We start from the raw sequence: 23,209 nt of genomic DNA on the forward strand, positions 1-23,209 counted from the left end.
TCTGTGGGAACACGTGCTGGGGCTCGGGCTGGGGTAAAGCAGCCAAACAGTCCGTGTCAGTGAACTCAAACATTCTGCAGGACATAGGAGGGGAATCTTTGAAGAGGTGGGACCTTTCCTTGCTTTCATTCCATTCCACGCCCAGTCCCCCAGAGTGCCTATGTACAGAGTGTGAGGTTCTGTGCCTGGGGGGTTCAGGGGTCATTCTGCTCCAGCCTCAGGGCCTCACTTCCTGAACACCTGCCGTGTGCCAGGCCCTGAGCCGGACCCTGAGAAGGACCCAGAAAGAAACCGTCCCAGGTAGAGCTTACCGTCAGTCTGGTGCGGGGGAGAAGGAGGGAGGAAACCATCTCATGAGAAGATAGCGGAGGAGGGGAATAGATCCACAGAAGAGGGCACCTGGGTGTGGGTGAGGTGAAGCACAGATAGATGCGCCCAGGCCGGCTCACCCGCTGCTCCAAGCCTTCAGTGTTGGGCACCCGCTGCCCCTGAAGCTGGGGGCAAGGCTTGCTGACACAAAACAGGTCCCTCCCCTTAGGGCCCCTGCCGGTGCAGATCCTCCTAGCACCGCACTCTTTCCCTCCGCAGGCCCAGATCATGCTGGAGCTGAAGACGCGAGTGGAAGAGCTGAAGATGGAGAATGAGTACCAGCTGCGGCTGAAGGACATGAACTACACTGAGAAGATCAAGGACCTAACGGACAAGTTCATCCAGGAGATGGAGTCTCTGAAGACCAAGAACCAGGTGAGTCATTGTGGCCGCCCGCCACCCGTCCAGCGCCCTTCCTGGGCAGGGAGGGAGGAGTGTGGGCGTCACTGTTCCAAAACCCCTTGGTCCTAGAGCCAGAGGAGATGAAACCGGGGTGGGGGGGGAGCGGCTCAGATCCAAAGGGTTGGAGAATATGAGGGCATCTAGAACCCACTCTAGAACAGGTGACAAGGACAGACAGGGCATGTATTAATCACTTACTGTGTGCCAGGTTAAGCTGTGATGAGCACTGAAGATACAAAAACAAGGAACTTGCCACCCCTAAAGAGAGGTGGAAAGTGGGGGAGAGGAGACTTGGAAACCCCTTTTTGGAATGACGTTGGAAGATCACCTCTGGTACTCACAGCAGCACTCTTTTTAATAAGCATTTACATCATGCCTACTGTGTGCGAGGCACACTGCTAAGCACTTTACACTCTCACTTGATCCTCACAACCACCCAGGCTGCAAAAAAAACCACGCAGAACAGGCTTGGGGAGCAGACACCTGCCAGATAGGCTTCATGTCTGTAAGCCACAATGAAAAGCAAACCACCAGAGTCAGAGCTGTGAAAAGCACAAAGTGAAAAGTCCCACCTGCCTCACAAACCAGCTGCTAGAGGGCTGAGAAGCAAAGACTTTGGGGGACTGAAACTGGATCCTCTCCGCAAAGCTGTGAAGTGGTGGATTCCAAGGAGACCTATCAATACTGGCTCACCAGCAGAGTATGCAAAGCGTCCCATATTTATTACCAGAGCCCAGGTCATAGTTCCAGGGTGGAGAGGGATGCTTATGGTAACCCATGGGGGAGTAGGGACCCTGGTCTCAATTCCAACAAATCCGGCCTCATACACATAACACTTACTAGCTGTATGACCCTGGGCAAGTCACTTAACCCCATTGCCTAGCTAAAAAAAAAAAAGAAAAGAAACAATAAAATGAAAAAAATAGAAAAAATGTGAACTATCTTATTGGAAAAACAAGAGGGGTTCACTAGCAATTACAGCTGCAGGGGAGCAGGGACCCTGGTCACAGTTCCAGGGTGGAAAAGAATGTTTGTGACCACTCACAGACCAGAGCACAGACCAGGAAAGTATTAAACACACTGCTTCTTGGATCATACTACCTTGGAAGAACAGAAAACTTACAGACCCCCAGAACTAGCTCTGAAAGCATCTCCACAAAAAATCTGAAGCTTGGGACAGTGGCCCTTGCACCCAGGGAACAGAGCCCAACTGTAACATAAAGTTAAAAGTCAAGATGTAGGTGGAAAAATGAGCAAACAACAAAAGAACCTGACCATAGAAAATTACCGTGGTGACAGGGAAGATCAAAGCAAAAAACTCAGAAGGCAACAAAATCAAAGCTGCTACATCCAAAGCCTCGAAGAAAAACGTGAATTGATCTCAAGCCCAAGCAATAAATTCCCTGAAGACCTCGAAAAGGATTTTTAAAAATCAAATAAGGAAGGTAAAGGAAAAGTTGGGAGAAGAAATGAGACTGGTGCAAGAAAATCATGAACAAAAGAGTTAACAGTTTGATAAAGGGGGCACAAAAGATACTGAAGAAAATAACACCTTAAAAAACCAGAATAGGCCAAATGGAAAAAGAGGCACAAAAATTCACTAAAGAGAACTCCTTAAAAAGTAGAATTGGCCAGGGGAAGCTAGGTGGCGCAATGGATAGAGCACCGGCCCTGAAGACATGAGGACCTGAGTTCAAATCCAGCCTCAGACCAAACACTTGACACTTACTGGCTGTGTGACCCTGGGCAAGTCACTTAACCCCAATTGCCAAAAAAAAAAAAAGAAAAAAAGAAAAAGTAGAATTGGCCAAATGGAAAAGGAGGTACAAAAGCTAATTCCTTAAAAATTAGAATTGGGCAAATAAAAACTAATGACTCTAGGAGACATCAAGAAACAATAAAACAAGGGGCATCTAGGTGGCACAGTGGATAGAGCACTGGCCCTGAAGTCAGGAAGACCTGAGTTCAAATCTGGCCTCATACACATAACACTTACTAGCTGTATGACCCTGGGCAAGTCACTTAACCCCATTGCCTAGCTAAAAAAAAAAAAGAAAGAAACAATAAAATAAAATGAAAAAAATAGAAAAAATGTGAACTATCTTATTGGAAAAACAACTGACCTGGAAAATAGATCAAGGAGAGATAATTTAAGAATTTTTATTGTACTATCTAAAAGCCATGATTAAAAAAAAGAGCCAAGGGGCGGCTAGGTGGCGCAGTGGATAGAGCACTGGCTCTGGAGTCAGGAAGACCTGAGTTCAAATCCAGCCTCAGACACATGACACTTACTAGCTGTGTGACCCTGGGCAAATCACTTAACCCGAATCGCCTCCTCAAAAAAAGAAAAAAAAAAGAAAGAAATTATCAGGGAATACTGCCATGATATTCTAGAACCAGAGGGTAAAATAGAAATTGAAAGAATCCACTGATTGCCTCCTAAAAGAGATCCCAAAATAAAAACTCCCATGAATATTATAGCCAAATTCCATAGCTCCCAGGTCAAGGAGAAAATATTGCAAGTAGCCAGAAAGAAGCAATTCAAATATCATGGAGCCACAGTAAAGATAACAGAAGATTTAGCAGTTTCTACATTAAGAGATAGGAGGTCTTGGAATATGATATTCTGGATGGTAAAGAAGCTAAGATTTCAAACAGGAATCACCTACCCAGCAAAACTGAGTATAATTTATCAGGGGGGAATATGGATATTCAGTGAAATAGAGGGTTTTCAAGCATTTCTAATGAAAAGACCAGAGGTGAATAGGAAATTTGACTTTCAAATACAAGACTCAAGAGAAGCATAAAAAGATAAACATGAAAGAGTGATCTAAAGGATGCAATAAAGCTAAACTGTTTATATTCCTACATGGGAAGATGATGCTTGTAACTTCAAAGAATTTTTATCATGATTAGGGCAGTTAGAAGGAGTATATATAGACAGAGGGTGTGAGTTGAAAATAGTGGAATGGTATCTAAAAAAATAAAATTAAGGGGTGAGAAAGAGGAATGCACTGGGAGAAGGGGGATGTGAAAGGTAGAATGGGGTAAATTATCTCACATAGAAGAGGCAAGAAAAAGCTTTTATGGTGGACGGGAAGATGAGGGAGTTGGGAGAATTGCTTGAACCTTATTCTCATTGGAATTAGCTCAAAGAGGGAATAACATACATACTCAGTTAAGTATAGAAATCTATCTTTTTATTGTTGTTCAGTCACATTCAATTCTTCGTGACCCCATTTGGCAAAGACATTAGAGTGGTTTGCCATTTCCCTCTCCAGCTCATTTTACAGATGAGGAAATTGAAGCAAAGAGGGTTAAGTTACTTGCCCTGGGTCATACAGCTAGTTAGTGTCTGAGGCCATATTTGAACTCAGGAAGATGAGTCTTCCTGATTCCAGGCCTGGCACTTTATCCACTATGCCACCTAGCTGCCCAAAATCTATCTTACCTTACAGGAAAGTAGGAGAAAAGGGGATGGAGGGGAGGAGATTGTGGTGAGGTGGTAGTCAGAAGCAAAACAATTTTGAGCATGGATAGGGTGAAAGGAGAGAGTAGGATAAATGGGGGCAGGGGTGACGAAAAATAGGATGAAAGGAAATGCATAATAACCATAACTGAAAAAAAATTATAGCAAGTTTTTCTGATAAAGTCCTCATTTCTTAAATATGTGGAGAACTGAGTCAGATTTATAAGAATACAAGTCATTCTCCAATTGATAAATGGTAAAAGAATATAAACAGGCAGTTTTTAAAATGAGTTGTGGGATAGATTAAGTATGCAAGACGCGGTAGTCAGTGACTATAGTAATCTATTATTTGATAAACCCAAAACCCCCAGCTTCTGGGATAAGAACTCACTCTTTGACAAAAACTGCTGGGAAAACTAGTAAAGAGTATGACAGAAACTAGGCATAGACCAAAATATCACAGCAAAATAAATTCAAAATGGGTTTATGACTTAGATATAAAGGCTGATACTGTAAGCAAACTGGGAGAGCAAGGAATAGTGTACCTATAAGATTTATGGAGAACAGAAGAATTTATGACCAAACAAGAGATAGAGAACATTATGAAAAGTAAAATGGATAACCTTGATTACATTAAATTGAAAATTTTTTTCCACAAACAAAGCCAATGCAACCAAGATTAGAAGGAAAGTAGAAAGAATTTTTACAACCAGTCTCTCTGATAAGGGCCTCATTTCTAAAATGTATAGAGAATGAAGTCAAATTTATGAGAATACAAGTCATTCCCCAATTCATAAATGGTCAAAGGATATGAACAGGCAGTTCTCAGATGAAGAAATTAAAGCCATCTCTAGTCATATGAAAAAATGCTCTAAATCACTATTGATTAGAGAAATGCAAATCAAAACAACTCTGAGGTACCACATCACACTATCAGATTGCCCAAGATGACAAAACAAGAAAATGATAAATGTTGAAGAAGATGTGGGAAAATTGGAACACTAATGCATTCTTGTTGGAGTTGCAAAATGATCCAGCCATTTTGGAGAGCAATTTGGAGCTATGCCCAAAGGGCTATTAAAATGTACATACTCTTTGACCCAGCAATACCATGTCTAGGGCTATATCCCAAGGAGATCATACACATGGGAAAAGAACCCACGTGTACAAAAATATTTATAGCAGCTCTTTCTTTGGAGGCAAAGAATTGGAAATTGAGGGGATGCCCATCAATTGGGGAATGGCTGAACAAGTTGTGGTATATGAATGTAATGGAATACTGTTGTGTTATAAGAAATGATGAACATTCTGACTTCAGAAAAACCTGGAAAGACTTGTATGGACAGATGCTGAGTGAAGTGAGCAGAACCAGGAGAACGTTGTACACAGTAACAGCCACGTTGTGCAATGACTAATATTGATAGACTTAACACTTCCCAGCAATACAAGGATCTAAGACATCTCCAAAGGCCTTGTGATGGCTAACTTTGATAGATTTAGCTCTTCTCAGCAATTCAAGGATCTAAGACAATTCCAAAAGACTCATGATGGAAAATGTTATCCACATCCAAAGAAAGAACTATGGAGTTTGAATGCAGATCGAAGCATACTATTTGCTATTTTGTTTTTCTTCTGTTGAGTTTTGTTTCCTCTTTCTGGTGGTTCTTATTGGTTCTAATTGTTACTTACAACATCACTAATATGAAAATACGTTTAATAGGAATGTATATGTATAGCCTATATCAGATTGTGCGCCATCTTGGGGAGGGTGGTGGGGAGGGAGGGGGAGAAAAATTTTAAACTCAAAAGCATATGGAAGTGATTGTTGATAAATCAAAATAAATTAATTTTTAAAAATTAGTTTATTTTTAGTTTTCAACATTCAGTTCCTTAAGATTTTGAGTTCCAAATTTTCTCCCCCTCCCTCCCCTCCTCCCACCCCAAGATGGCATGCAGTCTGATATAGGTGCTACATATATGTTCATATTAAACATTTTGACATTATTCATGTAAAGAAGAATTAGAACCAATGGGAGGAACCACAAGAAAGAAGAAACAAACAAAACAAAAAGAAATAGTATGCTTCCATCTGCATTCAGACTCCATAGTTCTTTCTCTGGATGTGGATAGCGTTTTCCATCATGAGTCTTTTGGAATTGTCTTAGATCCTTGCATTGCTAAGAAGAGCTAAATCTATCAAAGTTAGTCATCACACAGTATGGCTGTTACTGTGTACAACGTTCTCCTGGTTCTGCTCATTTCACTCAGCATCAGATCATACAAGTCTTTCCAGGTTTTTCTGAAGTCTGCCTATTCATCATTTCTTATAGCATAATATTATTCCATTACATTCATATACCATAACTTGCTCAGCCATTCCCCAATTGATGGGCATCCTCTCAATTTCCAATTCTTTGCCACCAGAAAAAGAGCTGCTATGAATATTTGTGTACATGTGGGTCCTTTTCCCATTTGTATAATCTCTTTGGGATATAGTCCTAGAAGTACTATTGCTGGGTCAAAGGACATGCACATTTTTATAGCCCTTTGGGCATAGCTCCAAATTGCTCTTCAGAATGGTTGGATCATTTCACAACTCCACCGACAATGCATTAGTGTTCCATTTTCCCACATCTTCTCCAACATTTATCGTTTTCCCGTTTTGTCATGTTGGCCAATCTGATAGGTGTGATGTGATACCTCAGAGTTGTTTTGATTTGCATTTCTCTGATCAGTAGTGATTTAAAGCATTTTTTCATAAGACTATAGATAGAACAGGCAGTTTTCAGACAAAGTAATCAAAGCTATCTATATAGGTGGAGTTGTGAACCCATCCAGCCATTCCATAGAACAGTTTGGATTTGTGCCCAAAGGGCTTTGACACAGCTACTACTAGGTCTGTATCCCAGAGAGATAAAAAAAAAAAACAAAGGAAAAGGAGCTATATGTACAAAAATATTTATAAAAGCTCTTTTAATGGTGGCAAAGAAGTGGAAATTGGGGGGATGTCCATCATTTGGGGAGTGGCTAAACCAAGTTGTGGTTTATTTGTGATGGAATCCTATTGTGTTATAATAAATGATGAGCAGGATGCTCTCAGAAAAACCTGGAAAGACTTACGTGAACTGATGCTGAGTGAAGTGAGCAGAACCAGGAGAATGTTGTACACAGTAACAGCCACATTGTGTGATGATCAACTGTGAATGACTTAGCTGTTTTCAGCAATACAGTGATCCAAGAAAGTTCCAAAGTACTGATGATGAAAAATGCTATCCAACATCAGAGAAAGAACTGATGGAATCTGAATGCAGATCCGAGTAAACCATTTTTACTTTTCTTTATTTTTCATGTTTGTTTTTGCTTGTTTTTGGTCTTTGTTTTCATTTGCAGCATTTCACATGTATGGTCGCTATCAAATTGCTTGCCCTCTCAAGGAGGGGGGATGTAAAAGGAGAGAATTTGGAACTGAAAATTTAAAAAAATTTTTTTTAAATTTATATGTAATTGAGAAAAAGAAAAGAAAAAAATAGAATAAAACAATAATAATAAATGTGTCTTCATCTCAGGGTTGCTGGATCAATGTGCTGTAGAAAAGTAAGCAATTGTTTTTGTCTCAGGCCAGCAGGGTCCTCTCTCTGTGATTGTCCTTGGGGCTATGCTGGGGAAGGCTGGATGGTTTTTTAAGAGAAATTGCCCCAAGGTCCCTCTCAGCTCTGGGGCTTGGGGCTTCTGGGAAGATCTGTCCTCCCAGGAACTCTTAAGTAGAAATATGTCAAAACAGGAAAGAGCATCAGAAACCTTTGTTTGGGTTTCAGGTTCTGAGAATAGAAAAGGAGAAGCAAGAGGTCTCACACAACAACTACGTGGAGGACCTCTTGGAGAAGCAGAACCAAGAACTACAGGACATCGGTGAGTGAGCCGGCCCTGGGGTAGGCTGAGGTGGAGGAGGGGCAGTGCCTGTCCTATCTGCGCAGACACCCAGAGGTCGCCAAGTGAGTGGGGGCACTGGACTGTATGGGGAGGGGCCCTGGCTAATGCAGAGGAGCCATGGGCGCTATGGGGGTGACGCACTGTGCAAACCTCTACAAGTCACTTAACCTGTCTGCCTCATTTTCCTCAACTCTAAAATGGGTATAATAGTACCTGACTTCCAGAGTTGTGCTGATCAAAAGAGATTCTATTTATAAAGTGCTTATCACACACAGTGCTTGGCAAATAGTAGGTGCTTAATAAATGCTCGTCCCCTCCCTCCCTCTGAGGTCTGGCTTCTGACCCAATCATTGAACTGAAATCACAAAGTGGTGTTTTCTTTGCCGAATCTCCAGTTCTCCGTTGTTGCTCTTCTTGTCTTCTTCCTGGGTACTCTCCCCTCTCTGGGGTCCCCTGACCCTGCTCCCTCCTGCGGCTCCTCCGCCCTTTCTTCTTGCTCCTTCTCAGGTTCTTGTTGGACCTCCAGGTCACTCCCACTACCCACAGGTGTCCCCCAGGCCTCTGTCCTGGAACCTCTTCTCTTCTGCCTCCATATCGTCTCACTCGGTTACCTCACCAGCTCCTCCACATAGGTGATTCTCAGATTTCTTTATCCAGCCTCAACCTCTCTCATATCTCGGGTGGACACCTAAAACTCAGCATGTACAAAAGTGAGCTGGTGATCCTTTCCCAGAAGACTTTCCCCCTCTCCCTAACTCCCTGCAATGTCACCTCCCAGTCACCCAGGACCGGTGTGGTTGTTGTCATCCTTCGCTTTGAGAGGACCAAATGACATCACCGTGCTGGGGTCAAGCTTCAGTGGGTCCGGCTGTGGCTGACCAGACCAATAGGAGCTCGCAGTGTTCGACCAAGGTCAGGCACAAGTAGTCGGTGTGAACCTTTGGAGCAGATTCTCTAAGTTTGCACATCTCTGGAGTTACTTTTGAGCTATTTCAATTCTGCTTTGCTCATAGAGCACAGTACCTTTTCTGATCTCCCAGTCACCCAGGATCAAAACCTTGGTGTCATCCTCAATTCCCCTCTCTCTACAGCCCCCCCATATCTAACCCTGTCCACTGTACCTCTACAATCTCTCCAATACTTCCCCTCATCTCCTCTCACACTGGCCCCCGGCCACATGCAGGGCCCATCATCTCACACCTGGACTACTGCACTAGCGACTGGGGGGTGGGGTCTGCCTGCCTCAAGCCCCTCCCCCTCCACTGTGCTGTCAGTGATCTTCCCAAAGTTCAGCTCTCTCTCTCTCTCTCTCTCTCTCTCTCTCTCTCTCTCTCTCTCTCTCTCTCTCTCTCTCTCTCTCTCTCACACACACACACACACACACACACACACACGCATACACACACACACACACACCATTCAGTCGCCTCCAGGGGCTAACAACTTAGAAGTGAACAGATACTAAAACTTCCCAAGCCCCAGAGAGAATCAATCTAAAAGGTGTATATAACCACAGTTTCCTCATCTCCCTCTTGGAAAGGGAAGAAAGTCAGAGAGAGTGGGTGCCACTCTCTCTGTGTGTGTCTCCCTTCCCGGCTTTTCCTTGCACAGAGGCACACATCAGTCCCTTCACCCCAGCCCAGGCATCCCTAAATCTTCCATGCTGGCCCAACCCCTAGCATCCATCCCCAGGGTTTTCTCTCAGCTGTCTGCTCCCCCGGGGTCTCCTTCACTTCTTCAGCAGGTTTCCTGCTTCTTTCTACAAACCCCCTCAAGCTCAACGTCAGGGTCAGGATTAGAACTTGGGAATCTAGTTATATGCCCACCTGACAGATCAGCCCTTTCCCCTGAGTCTTCCTGCCCACTGGGGTCATGACCAAAGATAGGCTGCACGTTTATTTCTTATAGATTTTGGACTTGGAAAGAATGCCAAGCTGATCTGGTGTCAGGGAGACACTGGCTGGTGGACCCTGGGCAGGAGCCTTTGGCACTTAGGACCCCAGAGGGCTCTTTCAAACAAGGCAATTCCCCCTTGAGGAACTTTGTACTAGATTTGGAAGTCAAAGAACCTGACCTCTGATTCTGGCTCTTTTCCTGACTACCTGGGTGACCTGTGAGAGCAGACCACTTCAACTCTGGTCATCTCGGCTATCTGGAAGGGCCTTTCCAGCAGCTCTCTTGGGAGCCCTGACTAGGCCCGGGCTGCCACAATCAGTGCTAAGCCTTCCCTCCCAGATAATGTCCCAGTCACGCTGGGTCTTGTCATTTATATGTTATCTCTCCCATTAGACTGGGAGCTCCTTGGGGGCAGGCCTGCTCTTTGCCTCTCTGTGGATCTCCAGGGCTCGGCACTGTGAGCACACACTCCATAAGCGCTTAATAAATGCTTGTTGGCTGGCTGCACCCGTGCTCTCCCTATTTCTTGGAAAAGCTCTGTCCATGCAGAGCCATCGAACAGTTCAACGAGCATTAAACACCTCCTGTGTGCCCAGCGTGGCTAGAAAGCTGACACACAAAACCCCCTTTGGTTCTTCTGAGTCTCAGCGATGCCCGGGAGGGCTCCCTTGTGCCTTCGTGTGGGGCCCTGGGTGCTGCTGAGACTGTGGGCATTGCTGAGCCCGTGGGCGTTGCTGAGCCCGTGGGCGTTGCTGAGCCCGAGTCTGAGGCTCCGACGGCCTGACTGCTGACTCATGCAGCATTCTCTGGTGATACTTTCTAGATTCCTTTTAGCAATACTGTTCGGGCCCACATGCCACCAAAGCGGTAGGAGCCAGCCGCTGTGACAGGGCTCCAAGTGCTCCCAGGCACCGGCCAGGCAGTCCTCGGTCGTCTCCCTCTTGGGAGGTGCTTGGACGAGTCTGAGCCTGGAGGTCTCTGGGCTCCCAGGGAGCCTGTCTGTCCTGGCCGTCTAGTCCTGTTGTCTCCCCTCTGCACCTTTGCTCATGCTTGGTGCCTAGGCCGCACTGACTCACATGCAGCAGCCCGTGGGCAGCAAGGATTCGCTTCTTCCAAAGCTGCCAGAGTCTTGCCGAGCCTTCTTCTCCTCCCTTCCAGCTGAGGGTCCACTTCATGCCGCTCCTCCAGGATCCCCCAGGCCTGCAGTTCTGAGCTCTCCACCCCCTTCATATTTCCAGTCCCTCTCTCCTCCCAGATATCTGCTAAAGGCAGCTGATCGGTCCTCAGTTCTTCACAGCCTTTGTCTGTGTCTCTCCTTTACACTTCAAATGGTGTGCTTCGTGTGCAAGTCTTCTTGTGGAGGGCAAGGTCTGTCTCCTTTCAGCATGGAGCGCAGTGCTTTGCACACAGCCAGTGCTGAATCAGTGCACAGTGAGCTGACGTGGCCAGCAGTGGTCCAGCATCCCTCCCTTGTCCTTGGGCTCCCCACAGCCCTTTCTTGGGGGGAGACCGGGCGGGGCAGGCATTGGCAGCGAGCCCTAGGCTGCTCTCAGAGCCTGCCATCCTTCTTTCCAGAGTGCTGTAACAATCAGAAGCTGCTGCTGGAATATGAGAAGTACCAGGAGCTGCAGCTCAAGTCACAGCGGATGCAAGAGGAGTATGAGAAACAGCTGCGGGACAATGAAGAGACCAAGAGCCAGGCCCTGGAGGAGCTGACTGAGTACTATGAGGCCAAGCTCCACGAGAAGACCAGCCTGCTGGAGGAGGTGCCCGAGGGCCCCGCCCCCACCTGACTGGCTGGGTCCCCTGCTGAGGGATGGGAGAGGCAGGAGCAGCCGGGCTGGGCCCCACCCCAGCAGGGGCCAGAGAATCCTCGGGCCCCTTTCTCCCTCGAATGGCATCCAGTAGGCTTTGGGCCAGGTCTCTATTAGCCTGGAGAACTCACGTGACCCTTAGGCCATTCCTTGGGCACATGGAGCAAAGAGCCTGACCCCCTATCCCACACCATCCCAAGTCCCCCACCCACGGGCCCTCAGCCCATCCCGAGGCATGAGTCCCCTGCCCACAGGCCCTTGGCCAGTCCCTGGACACACGCAGGGAGCAGGGGGGCAGGGTGCTAGGGTGCTGAGCCTTTGTGTCCTCCCCACGATCCCTGAGCCAGGCCCAGGATGACTCGCGGCAGCAGCTGCGAGAGTTTGAAGAGACGAAGAAGCAGATTGAGGAAGATGAAGACCGTGAGATCCAGGACATCAAAACCAAATATGAAAAGAAGCTCCGGGACGAAAAGGAGGCCAACCTGCGCCTCAGAGGAGAGACTGGCATCATGCGGAAGAAGGTGAGGCCCCAAGAGAGGACTGGGAGGATGAGGGGGGCCAAGAGGGGACGGGGGGGGGATGAGAGGGGCCAAGAGAGGACGGGGGGGATGAGAGGGGCCAAGAGGGGATGGGGTAGGGATGAGAGGGGTCAAGAGGGGACGGGGAGGGGATGAGAGGGGCCAAGAGAGGATGGGGGGGGGATGAGAGGGGCCAAGAGGGGATGGGGTGGGGATGAGAGGGGTCAAGAGGGGATGGGGGGCCAAGAGAAGACTTGGGGGGATGAGAGGGGTCAAGTGGGGACAGGGGGTACCAAGTGCGGGTAGGGGGAACAAGAGGAGACTGGGGGAATGACAGGGGCTGAGAACAGCCTCTGGCCCTGGGCAGAGGAAGTGTCTGAGAGGACTGCTGTCAGAGGAGGAACCAAGGCCTGGGCCCACCTGCCTTGCTCCCCTCTTTGTCTGTCCTTTTATCCCTTTTGCTTCTCCCCTGGCTTTCCCTGAACCTTCATCACTCTGGGGGTGACCTTGGCAAGGCTCTCCATCTGGTCCTTCTGCAAGCACTGATTCACAACCAAGGCTGTGCAGTGAAAGCACTGAGCAGACAAAGGCACACAAAACTGTCCCTCACCTCAAGGTTACCCCAGGACGCACATATGCGGCCCTCTCCTCTGCTCCAGGCTGCTCATGCCTCGCCCCTCCCACCCATCTCCCTTTGGCCTGGATGTCCAGGCCCCTTATTTTGCCCATCCCTTCCAGCTTGTCATTGTCCCTCCTAAAAGGTGAGGCCCAGAGCAGGGCCAGCCTCCAGAGGTGGTCTGGCCAGGGCATCAGCCACGGCTTATTCCCGGTTATCCTGCCCCTACCTTTCCAAGTTGTCTGTGGCTTCAGAGACTCTGCCAGCATTCTAGATATGCCATGTGCCCAGCACTGACCTGACCCATCAGTGCTGCCAGGCTCCAGGAGTTCATCAGGGGCCCCAGTCTGTGCTCCCACCAGCTCAGTAATGAGCTCCCCAAGCTTGGCCAAGCAGCAGGCCCCTAGCCCGCCATCACCAGGCCAGCTGGAAGAGAACGAGGCTCCTCTGAGGACCCAGTCCTTCCTTGTCCTCCCCAATGCCCTCCGCTTCTGGCACTCACACCACCTGCCAGCGTTCTGCTGCAGCGGGCATGATGCTCCAGGGCCATCCCTCTGCAGGGAGGCGCTAGGGAGGGCTGGATGCTAAGGGGCTCGGGTCACCAACCGGCAGTGGTGGGGCGGGTCTCAGTTCAGCAGCCTGCAGAAGGAGATCGAGGAGCGGAACACAGACATTGAGGCCCTGAAGGGGGAGCAAGTGAAACTCCAGGGGGTCATCAAGGCCCTGGAGAAAGACATCCAGGGCCTGAAGCAGGAGATCCAGGAGAGAGATGAAACAATCCAGGACAAGGTGACAGAGGGGGCTCCCCCAGCCTCCATACTGCCTCCCCTGCCCATAGGTGCCCCCTCAGCCTCTGTACCACCTGCTCTGCCCAGAGGGGCTTCCTCTCACCATTCTACAAGCCCCCATGGTTTCGTGGGCCCCAGCCAGCTCAGGGAGGGGAGGGCTGTGTTCTCTCCCTGCTGCCGTCTCCCCAAGTCCTTAAGTGAGTCCATGTGACCCCCTTGTCTCTCCTTAGGAGAAGAGAATCTATGATCTGAAGAAGAAGAACCAGGAGCTGGAGAAGGTCAAGTTTGTACTGGACTACAAAATCAAGGAGCTGAAGAAGCAGATCGAGCCTCGGGAGAATGAGATCAAGGCCATGAAGGAGCAGATCCAAGAGGTCAGCAGCCCCCACCCCCTGCCAAAGCCTGGGGTAGTCCTTGGCCGCCCCCGCAGGCCGGCACTGGAGGCTCTGACCCCGTCCCTGCCCTGCGGACACTGGGGAGAACGGGGTTGAGACACTGAATTCCATGATGCAGACACACCAGAGGGTGTCCTCCAGGCACAGCAGCAGGTCCCAGCACTTCCAGGGTTCCACAGGGTCTCGGCTTCCCCGAGCAGAGGCTTAGAGAAAGCGTTTGCCCAAGATTCCCAGCCAGGGCATCCCAGAACCTTTGGAGGAAGGGCCTTCAGGGGTCCTCAAATCCAAAGCGGTGAACAGGGATGCTGTCTGACTGGCCACGTGTGACACATGCCTTCCTCCTATGCACACAGCAGTGGAGATGAGCCCCAGGGGCCACCAGCCCGGTTTGTGTAGCTCTACTCCTTTGTTAAAAGGAAAGGTTTTCAGTTGGGTGAAGTCCTGGCCAAGTGACAATTTTAGAATCTCCCCTATGGTGCACCAGCATTCCCACCTCTGACACTGCCTGAGTGACCTTGGACAGGTCACTGACTCCCTGGGCCCAGACTCTGGCCTCTGAGGTCCCTCCAGCCCCAGACCTGGGATCCAAAGAGGCCTTCAAGGAGGGACACCTGCCATTTCCCAGGGCAGCCCCTTCCTCATGGAGAAGCTTTTCATGACACGTCACCAAAATCTGACCTTCTCTGCAACCTTCCCAGTCCTCCTGGTTGTGCCTCCTCGGCCAGGCAGAAGAAACTGACCCCCCTTCTACCTTATAGGCCTTCAGGGCTCAAAGAGGGCCCACGTGTTCCTGCCTCTGCCCCAGCTTGTCCTTCCCAACTGAAGACAAGGTTCCAGAGGCCCCAGGCCTCTCCCGAGATTCCCTCATGTCCCCCCCTTTTGGCTGCCCCATCGCCCTACTGACTCTGGCTGAGCTTGCAGTCCACTCAGAACCCTAGATCTTTCCCAGGACACCTGCCATCCAACCAGGCTTCCCCCATGGTGTGCTTGGGGAGTTGGTGTTTTATTCCCAAGACTATTTTTTATTCCTATGAGACTTTAGATTTATTGCTCTGGATTTATGGATTTATAGATTTATTGCCACCTTAGGTCAAGCCCAAGGCTTGAGCCTGTCGAGACCTTTCAGGAGCCCGCCTGGCTTTGGTGTCTGATGCCTGGCTCTGGTGTCATACAGCCCAGCCTGTCTGGTGTCCCCTGCAGATGCCATGAGCCAGAGCAGAGCTGTCCATCTCTGTCCATATGCTGGGCATCGACAAAAATGGGATGCAGCCCAAGGCTGAGCCCAGATTTAAGGTGGTCCCTTGAATGCTCTGGAGCCCACCTTGGCATCGTCCCCTTTGCTGCAGACCCGCCTCTGAGGGGCAGAACTGCGGGAGCACCTGCAGACGCCAGGCCTGGGGGAGCTGACCAGAGTCTTGCAGCCACTGCCCTCTGCTGGCCGTGAGGCCTCACTGCCATTCTCCTCTTTAAAGGCTGATCATCCCAGTCCTGGAAGGGGGCAAAGTGCTGTCCCAGAAGGGAGAGCGGGGAGGGAGCGGGGACCTTGAGTCCAGCCCTCACACAAAGGGAATCCCGCTAGAACACCCTGACCAATGAGCATCATGCTGTGCTTGTAGACTTCCAAGGGAAGGGACCTCTCCGAGTCAGAGGCAGTTCCCTCCCCCGCTCTGGGGTGCCTCAGAGGCAGCCCCCTCCCCCCTTTAGGGGCCTCTTGAGGTTGGGAGGTTTTCCTGACATCCAGCCTCAGTCATTCTCTTTGCAACTTTCCCCACTGTTCCTGGTTCTGCCCTCTAGGGCCAAACAGAACAAGTCCAGTATAATAACGGCAATAGCATTCACACAGCTCTCTTAAGGTTTACAGAGCACCTTGCAAATATCACTGCATTTGACCCTCACAACAACCCTGTGGGGCAGGTACTGTTATCATCCTTATTTTACAGATGAGGAAACTGAGGCAAATAGAAGTGAAGTGACTTGCCTAAGGTCACATAGGTAATAAGTGACTTGAACTCAGGTCTTCCTGACTCCAGATCCTCTTGGCTGTCAGACACCAGACCACAACAAAACACAGAGGGACTATCACCTGCTTCCCTACCCCTGGAGTCTCTGCCCTTCCCAATGCAGCCCAAAGACCCCGTCCCCACTGACTCATATGGAGTGTGATACCCACTAACCCCCCCCCCCAGCTTTTCCTTAAACTCCCAGCATCTCCCTGTGCTCTTGTACTGGTGAGGTTGACTTTTTTGTACCCAAATGTAAGACCACATTTATTCCTGTCGAATTCTGTCTTCTTAGATTCAGCCTGTCTAGGAGCCTGACTGTCATCCAGTGTGTACCTTTCCTTTCATGATTATTTCCAGTTTATCCAGTTTGTAGTTTGTTTATACGTAGTTATTTGTATGGTTTTCTCCCCCATGAGACTGCACGCTCTCAAGGAGACTGTTTTTTGCCTGTCTTTGTATCTGCAGCCCTGGGCACGGTGCCTGGCACTCCGTAATAAATGCCAGGTGACTGACTGGCTCTCCCTGCAGCTTAGTCTCAAGTGCAGATATGCTAACCCTGCCACCTGTGCCTTAATGAGAGCCATTGGTAAAAACATGGCAGCGGCACTGTGTGCAGCAGCCCGAGTCCCTGCGTTGCCGACATCAGACCCATCAGTGCTTACCATCCCACCTGTCCTCCATCCATCTCCGTGCGTTGTCGTCTACTCCACATCTCTCCATCTTCTCCACAAAAATGTGACGAGATGCTTCGTCAAAAGCTTTGTTAAAGTCTGAGTAAACTATATCCCCAGCATTGTCCTCATCTGCTAGTCTGGCAATCCTGTAAAAAAGGGACATGAGGCCAGCCTGGCATGACCTGTTCCTGGTGAAGCCAGGCAGGCTTTTTGTAATCATCACTTCCCTTTCTGGGTGTTCAACCAACCATCTCTTCAGTGAACTGTTCTAGAATTTTCTGAGAAGTCAAAAGCCAAGCTCACTGGCCTGGAGCTTACAGATTCTGGGATCAAGTGGAGAGCGCTGCACCTGGAGTCAAGAAGACCCAAGTTCAAATTCTGTCTTGGACATGTAATAGCTGTGTGAGCCTAGGCAAATCACAACCTCTCTCAGCCTCAGTTTCCTCATCTGCAAAGTGGCGCTTTGCAAACCTTAAAATGCTAGGTAAATGCCAGCTATTATTACTGTTTTCCTCTTTAAAAAAATCCAAACAACATTTGCCCTTCTCCAGTCTTGTGATTCCTTTCCCATTTTTTCATGATCCCTTCCGCATCACTGACAGTACGTGGGCCGCTTCTTTCTTGTGGCATCTGATAAGTCTTTCCACTGGGCCGGGGTCTTAGATCGATCCAGAGCTGCTGAGCAGGGGCTCACTGACCGAGTCACCTTTCCTACCTTGGGAGCCAGCCCCGCAGTCTTTGTTCTGCTACTTGTAGTGCCAGGGTCCTTGTGCTTGGCAAAAAGGAGAGAAGCAATGTCAGAAGGTAGCCCCACCTGCCCTACAAGACCCCCGGTGCTCATCAGCCTGTGTTTGAAGACCTCCAGAGAGGGCCAGCTCTTGGGCCTATGTCGGGTCTTCACGTGCCTTGCTGACACTGGCTTCCATTGCCCCTCGTTCTGGCTTCAAGGGCCCAGAAGAACAAATCGACCCCGTCTTCCACGAGGCAGCCCTCCCTCCAGAGACATGAAGATGATGTAGCCACAGTGTCACACCAAATGATTCTCTTTTTCTAGCGCTGGCTCTTTGAACTGATCCTCATTTGGCCTGGGGGTTCTCACATGTGGGTCACCCCCTCAGCCCCAAGTGAAGGGAGAACCAGGAGAAGGAGTTATACAGAGATAATACCACCAGAAGACAACTTGGGAAAATTTCAGAACCTGAGGAAGGTGATGAACAAATGGCCAGCCCCATTTCCACAGGACCTGCATGTTACCTCTGGGCAGAGAGGCAAGGGACACAAGTGACATGGTGGCTCCTTGGGGACTCAGTTTGGCTGACTGTCAGTATTTGGTATAAGAGACTTTTTTTTCTGTTTTTAATTGAGGAGAGAGAAAAAAAAAGAAGTTCAGAAGAAAGGATAGACAAGCAGGCCTGTTTCGGAAATCAGTCAACAAGCGTTTACCATCACGTCTACCTTGTGTCTGGCACTATGCTAAGCATCCCCGATACAAAGGCAAAAACACAGCCCCTGCCCTCAAGGAGCTCACCTTCTAGGGAGAAAGACAACTCGCAAACAGCTGGTAGCTATGGGATATATACTGATTAATGAAAGTAATCCCAGGTGCGTGAAGGAAGCCAGGAGGCTGAGATGAGGAGGAAGGGCGTAGCAGACGTGGGGGGGGGGGGGACAGTACAAAGGCCCAGAGATGGGAAATGGAGTGTTGTATTGGACAGCAGCCAGGAGGCCGGCGTCACTGGACTGGAGTCCATGGGGTGTGGAGTGTAAGAAGACTGGTCACGAAATGAAGTAAAGCACTGCATTTTCTGTTTGATCTTAGAGATAATGTGGAGCCACTGGAATTTACTGAACAGGGAGTTACATGGTCTCACGTGCAAAATCACTTTGGCAGTTGTGGGTAGGATTGAGAAAGTAAAGTGTGGCATTTATTACGTTTGGGTCTTGGCTGGTGGGGCTGCCAGGGAGGTAGAAGCAGGTGGATCTGTGGATCTGGGCCGCTTTGGGCTGCAGTGGGCTACTCAGATCAGTGCTCACACTCAATCTGGCATCGGTGTGATGGACCCCGGGAGGCACCAGGCTGCCCAAGGAGGGGCTGAAATCAGAGCAGATCAACGCTCCCACGATGAGCAGGGTGTGGTCAGGCCTGTGAATAGCCTTTGTGCTACAGGCCTGGGTGAAATGGAGAGCCCCAGTCTTTAAAAAACAAACATGAAATGGAGAGTCACAGTTTCCTATACAGTCTGTTTCTGCTTTCTCCCCTGTGTATGGAAATGTTCATTTTGGGGAAGGAGGGAGCAGGGAGGAACAGGTCAGAATCTTTTTTAAAGAACTAATTTCTAAAAGAAGCTCCTTCCTGCTCTAGATTAAAACACAAACTCTATCCATTTTCCGCTTCAGCCAGACTGGCCTGCTTGCTACCTTTCACACACATGGCAGCAGCTCATCTCCAATCCTGGCATGCCCTCCCTCTTTATCTTCTCTTGGAATCTCTGGCTTCCTTCAAAGCTTAGCTCAGCCGCCGCCTCCTGCAGGAAATCTTTCCAGATACCCCACTTGCTGGTGCCCTCCCCCCAGAAATGACTATTTTTCTACGTACACGTCCGTTCTCCATTCCTCTTCCCTCTCCCCTGTGTAGGCTTCTCGAGGGGCATGGACTCTCACTTTCATTTTTGTATTGCTCATACCTAGAACAGTGCTGGGCACCCAGTAGGCACTTGATAAATGTTGATGGAATTGCACTGTTTGTAAATGGTAGTGTCGGTGGTGCCAAGGAACAGAGGGTCATCTGAGGGGGTGAGGAGGCTGTGCTCAGGTGCACCCTGACATTCTGCTTTCTCTTTCCTCCACTTGGGCAGATGGAGGCAGAGCTAGAGCGTTTCCATAAACAGAACACACAACTGGAACTGAACATCACAGAGCTGTGGCAGAAGCTCAGAGCCACGGACCAGGAGATGCGCCAAGAGCGGCAAAAGGTCGGTTTGACGCCCCTAGGAAGACCTGTCTTGATTGTCGGCGGCTGGGTTTCTTCTCAGCGTCCCTAAAAAGCCTGCCCACTTCTCAGCCCTGGCCATTTCTGCTCGACCCCAGTGGGCAGACCCCTGAGAGGGCCTTGGCTGTCAGGAGAACTCTCCTAAACAGCAGAACCATCCCAGAGAGGGAGGAGTGGAGGGAGGTGGGGGAGCTTCCCTTTCCCTGGAGGCATGCCAGCAGAAGCTGGGTGCCCACTTGCTAGGGAAGTGGTGCAAGAGATTCTTGGCCGGGAGGCAGAGGCCTCAAACTGATAGATGGGAAGAGATACTGAGCCTGAGTGAATATGACAGAGTTTGGAGCAGGGCCGGCTCAGAGCTGGCAGGTCAGAGGGTTCTGTTGACAGTGGGTTTCGATGAGGGGATGGTGCGCCAGTGCTGATCTGTCCCTAGAAGACCAAACAGGAGGAAGTCAGCACAGAAAACAAGGGCCGCAGGGCCCTGGAATGGTGGTCTGCTGTCTCTTGAGCCGGAACGTACCCAATCCGGGATGCCTTCTTGGGGGAGGGAAGGGGCTTGTGGTATATGCTGCCTCTGGCCACATTCCCCAGGGACAGGTGCTGGGCGAGCATCTGTGCCACGACCAGAGGGCCCCAGCAGGTGCCTGGGCACCAAGATCTTGTGACCCTCTGGGGTCTCCCAGTGTCAGGCTTCAGCCCCTAGCAGAGGCCCTGGCCCGCGGTTAAGTAGGTGCTGCTTTCAGGAGCGGGACATGGAGGTGCTGGTCAAGCGCTTCAAGATCGATCTTCACAACTGCGTAGGCTATATCCAGGAGCCTCGGCATCTGAAGGAGAAGATCCGCCTTCTCTTTGACAAGTACGTCCAGCAGGCGGACATGGTGAGTGGGAGCCCTCCCCCCGCCCCCCAGCCCGCCCTGGAAGCCCACCCGGCCCACCTGACCTGTCGCCCCTCCCCCCCAGGTGGAGATCGTGGGCGTGGACACAGATCTGCAGCAGGAGTACATCCGGCAGAGGGAGCACCTGGAGAGGAACCTGGCCACGCTGAAGAAGAAGGTGCTCAAGGAGAATGAGCTGCACCGCTCGGACAACCTGCGCATCATGCAGGTGAGCGGCTGGCGGGCTCCGAGCTGCAGGCACACTGCCGCCCACATCGGGCAGTCCTCAGTCCTCTGGAAGGACAGCAGCCCCACGGGACAGTCTGAAGACACCGGCAATGCCCTAACAATCAGTGCCCCTCCGGGCCCCGTGGGGCCCCCTGGCGCCCGGTCACAGTCACGGGCACCGTCCTGCGTGGCTGCCGGGAACGAGAAGAGCCCGTGGGCCAGGATGTCCTGGAGCTCTGCGCTCCCTGCTGGGAGCTCCGACCCCCAGCCCCGAAGGCTGACCTCGCCTCTCTCCTGCCCTCCCAGTTCTGCTGGCTTCCCCCAAAGGAATAGCCGACAGAAAGCCCCCCTCCATCCAGACCCCCGATTCCTTGGGGAGGCCCCTCCGGAGGGGCTGGGAAGGGCACCCTCTTATCTGTGCCGGGGCTGCCTACGGCAGAGCCGAATGTCGGTCTGGAAGGGAGAGAGCGCTGCCAGCGGACTCACCCCAGGCTCCCTCTTCCTCCTCCTCTGCAGGAAAATGTGAGCTTGATCAAAGAGATTAACGAGCTGCGAAGGGAGCTGAAGATAACACGCACACAGGTGCACGACCTCGAGTCAGCTTTGAGGCTGACCAAGAAACTCCGACACGTGGAGGTCCCCGAGGCAGGTACTGAGCCCGCCGTCCCGTCCTGCGCAGGTGCTGCACAGACTGAGCAGGAGCCCCACAGAGCCCTTTTTAGTGAGGGAGCAGGGGCCCCGCCCCCCGGGTTTCTCCCGGTAGGCCCCCCGGATCCAAGCCACGCCTTCAGCATCCCCAGGAACAAAGACACTTCTCATAGTAGCCCCCAGCTCTGCGTCCACTCTGCCCGGCTTTTAGACACACGAGCGCCCCCACCCACGCGCGCGCACACGCACTCATTCATTCCCTGATCCAATGTTCCAGAGCCTCCCTGGCTATTACCACCGTTCTGTACCCCCAGATTTATTCCTTCATTTGATATTCTAGACCTTGATCTCATCCCCATTTCTACTCTTCTAGATGTCCAGACCTCATTTCTGGGCTTGATTTCTAGACACATTCACCTCTGGTCTTATTCTTTTTGTCTAACGTTCCAGCTCTGTGATTTTTACTGTTGTGGCTCATGTTCTAGACCATCCCCCCCATTCCTTTGTCTGATGTTCCAGGTCCTTGGCCCTCATAGCTGTGTCTCATGTTCCAGGTCCCCGGGCCTCATTTTTCTGCCTCGAGTTCTAGGTCCCCGGGCCTCATTTCTGGGTTTTTGTTATCTGGGGTCCTTTTCACTGAACGTGGCTCAGTGGCCTCTGGTTCCCATGAGCCACACCATAGCTTGGCTTCCAGAGCCCAGCCTCTCCCTTCTCTTTGCCTTCTCGAAGCACCCAACCTGGAGAAGCCCACCACTGTTGGGATTTTGAGGCTGAATGAGAAAGAAGAAACCGAGCGGATCATAGAAATGCAGCGGCTGGAGATTCGGCGCCTGCGGGAGTACATCCAAGAGCAGGAGCAGATTCCAGGGCTCTACCCCATAGGGAGGCTCCCCTCCCTGGACAATGACCGGAGCCTGGAGAACCTGAGCGACTGAGCCTCCTGCCCAGGAGGCCACGCCCAAGCTGGCTGCCTGGGGCCCGGGAGAAGGAGGCCTTTGTCCTCTCTGGCCCTGCTCCATCCCTGCCCTGTTTCCTGAGCCCTGGGGGGAGCTCGAGGGGAGGAATAAAGAAAGGGGCCTGCACTCAGTGAGCCAAGTTTCAGTCATTGGGCAAGGGGGCAACGGAAGGCAGGAGGCCTGGTGACTTGTCACTATCCTTTCTCTCAGTGGTGCCCCTGGGCCTTGCCCACCCTCCTTGTCCCCTGCACAGATGGGCACCATCTGCCTCCCCACTTCCCCTACTAGTTTTACTGCCAGTAAATTCAGGCAAACAAAGAAAGAAGACAAATGGAAGCAGTGTCCCCAAATTTTCTCTCTCATTCATTGAAATTGAAGAATGCCAGTCCCCACCCCCACCCACCCACCCATGAGGCTCCAGCCTGGATTCAGCCCCCACCTATGCTTTTCCATGGAGCTTTGAATAGGTTCTGAGCCCCAGCTCTCCCTTTCATCCCTCTTGGGTTCCCCTCAACTACCACCACCCCCCATGAGACCTTCCATCTAAGATGCCCAGCCTATGCTGGATCTGAGGTCTGGAGTCCTTTCAGCCCCAACTCACTCTATCCAACATCGCCTACCTTCATGCTCCAGTGGAGAGGT

The 23,209-nt window shown here is 50.5% G+C and overlaps 1 protein-coding gene across 1 annotated transcript in view; it reads left to right on the forward strand.

Annotated features, from left to right (window-relative positions):
• The window catches only part of CFAP57 (cilia and flagella associated protein 57), a 57,657-nt gene extending 34,964 nt beyond the window's left edge, over window positions 1-22,693 (forward strand). The window contains 11 exon segments of the mRNA XM_078156583.1: window positions 589-744; window positions 8,056-8,149; window positions 11,642-11,832; window positions 12,228-12,401; window positions 13,645-13,803; window positions 14,033-14,176; window positions 19,730-19,846; window positions 20,604-20,738; window positions 20,821-20,964; window positions 21,480-21,612; window positions 22,341-22,693. Coding sequence (XP_078012709.1) covers window positions 589-744; window positions 8,056-8,149; window positions 11,642-11,832; window positions 12,228-12,401; window positions 13,645-13,803; window positions 14,033-14,176; window positions 19,730-19,846; window positions 20,604-20,738; window positions 20,821-20,964; window positions 21,480-21,612; window positions 22,341-22,546 — 1,653 coding nt within the window. The 3' untranslated portion in view covers window positions 22,547-22,693.
• The last annotated feature ends 516 nt before the right edge of the window (window positions 22,694-23,209 follow it).

This window comes from Phascolarctos cinereus, unplaced genomic scaffold, assembly GCF_003287225.1.
Source record: "Phascolarctos cinereus isolate Bilbo 61053 unplaced genomic scaffold, phaCin_HiC Scaffold_5;HRSCAF=322, whole genome shotgun sequence".
Classification (NCBI taxonomy): Eukaryota; Metazoa; Chordata; class Mammalia; order Diprotodontia; family Phascolarctidae; genus Phascolarctos; species Phascolarctos cinereus.